A 6,454-nucleotide genomic window follows, 5' to 3' on the forward strand; every position below is an offset into this window, starting at 1 on the left:
TGTGATTCTGTGATTCTGTGATTCTGTTTTCACAGGATGTTACCTCATCGTCATTGAATGACCTGTTTACCTGCAGTGGGTGAAATCTGGGTTCTCTGGGAACACAGTCCAGTGCGTCAGCTTCTGGCAAGGCATAACCCCCTCTGCCTCTGCTGGCGCTTCCGAAAGCAAGCACCAAAATTCATTCCTCCTGGCATTTGTCTAGGAGCCTGCCTAGCACTGTTGTGTGTCCAAAAGCATCCTGATTGATAGAATCTAGCACCTTTATTTTAGGTACAGAATTGATCTAGTGCAGTACTTTTTTTTTCCTCTGAAGTCTGCACTGCATTGCAGTTATGCTCCAAACTCCTGAGAGATGGAAATGGCAGGACTCCTCAGCTGAAAGCAGTAGTGAAACTCTCATTCCAATCAAATTTGGCTAGCAGCTGAAAGCTTCTCTTCAGTTCATTTCAGCCTAGTAACAAGAGCGGGAGCAGGAACAAGCAGCAGGGCAGATTCGGCTGAAGAGACACCGAACCACACTGTATGTCCTGCCTTTTTTCAGACGGTCTCTCATTTTCAAGCCATGCTGCCTGGCAATATCAGTTCCTCCTGTGCAGCTTCCAGCAATGAGTGGACATGTGCGTAGACATTGAGTAGACAATGAGTGTAACATGCATTGTAATAATATGTTACTACACCCAAGTTTACCATAGCCCATGTTCACATCTACAACTGGAGTATTTATCTCTTGTGCAAATTGCCAAATGGAGTTTAAGATGATGTTTTGCACACCTCTTGGTCACAGGGAGATCTCCATTTGCAGCTGGCCACTTGATAGAAAATCCAGAGGATTCCTCCTTTGGTATTAATGCACAGTTTGGAATTCTGGCAGGCAACTCACTTGCTGAACAGCTTTACCCCAGCTGCAGCTCTGCTTGTATCCTCCATGAAAATATAACCCCCAGTGGTACCAGTAAGAGCTGGCATTTGGCTTGCTTTACAGACTAAAGCAAAGGAGAGTCTTAAGAGGTCTTACTCTGAACCTTTATACGAGCAAGGACCAATTCAGAACTGACCAGTCTTAGAGTGCCTTTGGGGAAGTTCATGTTTGCAAAATGCAAACAATGCTGTCTCCAGAAGGGAGGAAAGGAGAGGTAAAAGTTAAACTGCTTTTGTTTGGTTGGGTTTTTTTGTTTGGGGGCAGCTTTTATCTTTGGTCTCAGGTTGTGGGAAGTCTGTGTAACCCTTAAAACATATCAGCTAAAACAATACAGTTGTTTAAAACTTCACGGATATTTCAAAATGATCATTACAACTGCCCTGTTACCTGTGTTAAACTCCCCTAAAACTGACATTAGCAATTTATTAGAGTAATGCCGCTTGGTGTCTAATGCACGGGGACAACTACCTCATTAGGCATGCAAGAGAAGATGCAAGTCACTTACTTCAAAGCAAAAATTGTTAAAATAATACCACTCTTAACTGCTGACCTTTGCTCTAGAACTGTTCCCATTTTAAGAGATTATAGGCTTGCTGCCAAGCTAAAGCAAATCCCATCTTTGGAACTACATTAAGATCCTCTGCCTTTTTTTACTTTAAATACCTTGTCTAGCACTGGTACTTGAGCTAATGAAATACAAATTTCCAGATGTGAAACTCTGGGAAACATCTGACAATCTGACAAACTGCTGTAAACTCAAAATGCTAATTTGGGGATTAATTTATTCCCTCTACAGGTCGTTGGATAGTCTCATTTAAGACTTCTAATTAATATTTAACATTGCTATTTCAGATGTTGTTTATCTGGGTTAGATTTACTCGGCTGTTTTTTCCTTCTTGTCAGGAGCAGCAGTCTTTACAACAATAAATGCACGTCAATGCATTTGTTTCTAGAATGCCACTAAGTCTCTGACTTCTTTTTCATAGCTAACCAGGTGCTGAAGTTTGGAACGCTTGTCAGTACGTCCAACACCTATGACGACTCCGGCATTGTGACCATTGAGACGGACAAGCCTTTGCTGTGGACAATGGCTATCAAAAGATAAGATCAGCTACAGCTGCGTTTTCTGATCTGACTCAACCCAAATTACTGCAAACTTTCACTGGATTAAGACCGTTAAGCTGTTCCAAAAGATATAAGCAAGCACTGTTTTTACGTACCGAATGGAAAACAAGTCTGAAATAAAAGTCACTTGAGATCAAATCAAGATTAGTAGCAAGAATTGAGTACTTCATTCTGGTACCTCACACTCCTTAATCAGAAGACATGTGAGCTGCCGTCCAATACAGTTACAAACAGAAGTGAATGTAAAGAAACTGCTCCTGCTTATATATCTGGTTAGTTGAGACTATTTTTACAAAGTATTTTATTCCAAGACTGAACTATTTTTTTTTTTTTTGCCAAAAGGAAATAGAGTACACAGTGCTATCACCTTTTGATATAGTCACACTATGCGCAGCTAAAAGTAGTTAATCTCATTTTTCTGTCCTGGTTTGTAACAACTGTAGGTGGTACTGAAGATTTCTCAGGAAGAGTAATAATTGAACTTTTCTACTCATGAAGCAAGTTTGTGTACTGAAGAACCATCAGTTTTGCTGTACTACCACTATCAGATTTACCAATATTAAAGTGCTTTTAAAGTCTGTAATAGAAGTAGCATTGTAACTTCTGCAAATACCAAATGCTTACCATAAGCTTTTTTGGAGGGAAATAAAAATTTAATCTCAATCTGACGTGGAAGAGCATTGCATCTACCGGAGTTTTTGCAGGCTTAGTTTTTAAAATCAAAATATGCAATCATTTAATAATGGAAACTTCCAGGTCAACAAATGCAGAGCCCTTTATAACTCTGTATGCACTTGCCTTGCAGAACCAGTACCCACCACGGTTGTGGATCTTGTCCAACAGTGTGAGCAAGTTGTTGATTTGCCAAAGGACTGCTTAGTAACTCTGGCAACTAAATTAACCTCAAACTGTATATCTTAGTAACCGGCTACATTTGTCTTTAATTATGCCATCAGAATAAAGATTGGTAATGCAAGTTCTTTATTTGATGGAGTTTTTTTTCCAGTCAGATACATAATATAACCTAACAGGACTTCCAAATGCATAAAGGAATTAGGGGTAACGATGGGGATTCCAAAAGTCAGTGACAAGAATTCCAGTCAATGCACTTTTACATGATCACTTGAGAGGATACAGTAATGCTGTTTTCTTGCTGCCAGCTTTTGGTGGAACAATGCTGTTTACTAAGCAGTAAATTAAGCATTGGGACAGCTTCTGAAGAGGGGCTATACAGTTGTCACCCTTGGAGGTTTTCAGTACTCAACTAGACAAAGCCCTAAGCAACCTCATCAGAATGCAACACTGACCCAGCTTTGAGCAGGAGATTGGACTAGAGCCCTCCCAAGGTTCCTTCCCACCTCAATGATTTGATTATGGTTGAAAGAAGTAACAAAAACAAAACAAACAAAAAACCAAAACACTCTACTACTGCTAAAAAAACAAACAAGCCTGTAATGTAGACATGTACGATCACACTTAGAACAGGAACACAATGACAAGAATGTTTGAAAACCCAAACTGAGCCTGTTTAATAGCGAACAAGTTACAAAGCTGGGAAATCTTTGCAGCAAGTGTCACAATGTCTTGGTCTTCATGACAAATATTCAGCCGCCTCTGTTGAGAGAACAAAGTAATCAGTTTCAACTAATCAAGTGTGATCAAGTGATCCCATCTGAAGTCTAATTTATCCTCCCACTATTGCCTTTTTAGGACAAACATTACTACCATTACAGCTTGTCTACTATTTTCAAACATTTCTCCTTGCCTAGAGGACCACTCTTACAGGTACAAGCAAGCCACATCTCATGGTCAGAGAATAGTATTGAACCTGTTCCAGTGATAGAAAAGGGATTACATCAGCTCTGGAGACTCTGAGGAGTTTTAATTGGTAGTGTTAATAAGTCTGTATCACAGCTGCTAGTCAACTTAAGGCTGAAGTTTTTCATGCTGCAAGGTTCATTCCAAAAAGTATTTTACAGAATGTAGTTACATGTAAAACAAAGTTTCAAACATAGCTGGCACTTAGTGAGAGAAACAAGACCAACTTTGTTCTGTACCCTGTCATCTTCCAGCGTAATTACTCCATTTTCTCTACCTTACCCTCCATGCATTTATTTTACCCAAATCATCAACTGGAAACAGTAAGAGTATGTAAGTTACAACCAAGGTAAATGTTCTATGGATAAACACACACTGAAGGAACTGGAAATCAAAATATTTGATGTTCAGTTTTGAAGCAGAATACTTGAAAATTAAGAACTACAGATCTAATATTTTGCAGCATGCTAAATGAATGATCTACTTCTGGATCAAGCCCTTTGAATCAAATAATACCTGACATATTACATTACATTGTGAAATGCACAGATACTAAAGCAACGTGGATGCTGTAGAGCTCGCTAACGTTCTGTTTCAAATTGAACAGGTGAAAATGAAGGTAAAACTTAGTGAACTTGAAGGTTCATATTTACTTACACAATGATATTGTTGATTGGGATATGGATCAATTTGACAAAGAAACCAATAAATCCCATTATCGCAAAGCCTATTGCTGTTGCCATGGCAATCTTCTGGAACTCTGCAAAACAAAAAAAAAAAGTTTAGGAAGCCTTGTGTATAGCATACAGGAGACGTGCACTACAGTGACGAAAGGAGAGATTTCTCTTTAGAAAATGGTAATGTTAACACATGAAGCAGTTCAAAAGCAAACTGCGTTCATGTTAAGAAAAAAAATCCCCTTTTTCAGAAGACAGATGAAGAAGAGAAGATGCTGCTTTCCACAAAGCATGGCTGATCTCGATTTTTGTAAGCAGTAAGCAGAATCAGAAATACCCACAACTAAGAGAAGGTTTAATCCATTATCTTTCCTTCCTATCCATACAAGCCCTGAAAATAATCCCCAATACAGTATCAAAAATGGAAACGCTGCATTTATGTTTGTCAGAGGAAGACAGTATCTTAAGTCCCCACAAAAATCGAGTACTTAAGTGATATTCTCAATTATTCTCAGACAGGAACCGTGAAGTGGACTAAGGAAGTCAACAGCCCCTCGCAACCCTGCCGGTCCAACAATGAACGAAATTCCTTACTGATCTCAAAAGATGCCAGTAGACTTCATCATGAGCATGTGAATAAAGCATCACAACTACTACCATTAAGGACAACCAGTTACAATTCTAGTTAGTTACAGCTTCTCTCTAATGCCTTTGAGAAAGTCCAAAAACCTTTTCTTCTGTACTTCCAGCAACAAAGTTCTTCCTGTCCCCCTCAGGCAGTCACTGACAACTGTGAAGTACTGAATGGGCACTACAAAAAGCAGTCTTAGCTCCTTTTGAGTCTCCTAAAATTAAGTGTTTCCTCCAAGGTCACATAACAAGCAGTTTCCTTCAGAATTTCCCCCCAGATGACTGCAATCAATCAAACTTGACTATTGCATTTCTTTCCAAAATGCACAAAACTTCTTCTCAGATCAGTTTACCTAATACATGAAAATCATTACTTGCCTGTCTCAAAATGACTAATTTCAGCTACATAGCCTCTTTCATTAGGTGAGTTTTAGTACCACTCACACACCTGATCGAGTACATACCGGAAGATGACAGGTTCAAGTTTATTATATCCAGAACCATACACCCATTAACATTTGGACAACTGCGCAAGTTTAAATCTCATATTGGAAGCTGAGAAACATTCATGACAAATAAGTCACATATGGAGAGATACACGGTAAATAAGATTAAATAAGGATTGTGTTCTGGCTTATTGTGTGCTTTACCTTTCCTGTCAGGCTTGGTGCATCTTTTAACCAGTCGTATGGAGTCTTTTACAAACTGACGGCTGGGTTCCACAAATTGCATTACCTGATCCATGATTACCTGCAAAGACGAACATATTTAGTATTGGTGATGCCACGTATACTCTGAATTTTTTTAATTACAGAAGCAGAAGGAGCAGTTACCTACAAAATTTATAAAGGCTTAATGATAACTTAAAATATCCTATTCCAACCTAACTGGACTTTCAGAGATACTTTGCAAAAAAATAAAGACACTATGTCAATATATAAATAAAAACCCCCCCCCCCCCAAAAAAAAAAAAAAAAAAAAAGAAAAATTATGTCTTTCGGCATAGAAGAGGAAAACAGGTCCACCACAGGTTGCTTTCAGCTTACATCCTACTCTGTGTTTCTGAGAAAACTATTGAAGACTTCTAGACAGACAGGAGCCACCCGTTCCAGGAACTGCCCGAGCCCAAAGCCTAAGGAAGGCTGGCGGGCACTGAAAGCAATCCCACGGCCTCGTGTCATTCTCAAACCACGCACCTGCCACCCGGGCAGGACAGCAGCCCGCAGGGTCCTTACCCTGCACAGACCCTCCGCGGCGCGGCTCCCTCATACCACCCCCCTCC

At 39.6% G+C, this 6,454-nt stretch overlaps 1 protein-coding gene across 1 annotated transcript; it reads right to left on the reverse strand.

Moving 5' to 3' along the window:
* Positions 1-3,556: 3,556 nt before the first annotated feature.
* On the reverse strand, positions 3,557-5,920 carry SEC61G (Sec61 gamma subunit). Its single transcript, XM_010085858.1, has 3 exons — positions 5,823-5,920; positions 4,523-4,625; positions 3,557-3,661 (listed from the first exon to the last, which is right to left on the reverse strand). The coding sequence occupies exons 1-3, from the start codon at positions 5,914-5,916 to the stop codon at positions 3,652-3,654; spliced, it is 207 nt and encodes a 68-aa protein (XP_010084160.1). The 5' UTR covers positions 5,917-5,920; the 3' UTR covers positions 3,557-3,651.
* Positions 5,921-6,454: the final 534 nt, after the last annotated feature.

The sequence above is a fragment of the Pterocles gutturalis genome, unplaced genomic scaffold (assembly GCF_000699245.1).
Source record: "Pterocles gutturalis isolate BGI_N339 unplaced genomic scaffold, ASM69924v1 scaffold49621, whole genome shotgun sequence".
In the NCBI taxonomy this organism is placed as follows: domain Eukaryota; kingdom Metazoa; phylum Chordata; class Aves; order Pterocliformes; family Pteroclidae; genus Pterocles; species Pterocles gutturalis.

What these genes read in the sequence shown, in the direction of transcription:
- SEC61G (XM_010085858.1), bottom strand. Translation starts at nt 5,916, where the DNA reads ATGGATCAGGTAATGCAATTTGTGGAACCCAGCCGTCAGTTTGTAAAA. An exon ending in CACCAAGCCTGACAGGAAAG is followed by an intron (nt 4,626 to 5,822) that starts GTAAAGCACACA and finishes TTTGTTTTGCAG; the next exon opens with AGTTCCAGAAGATTGCCATG.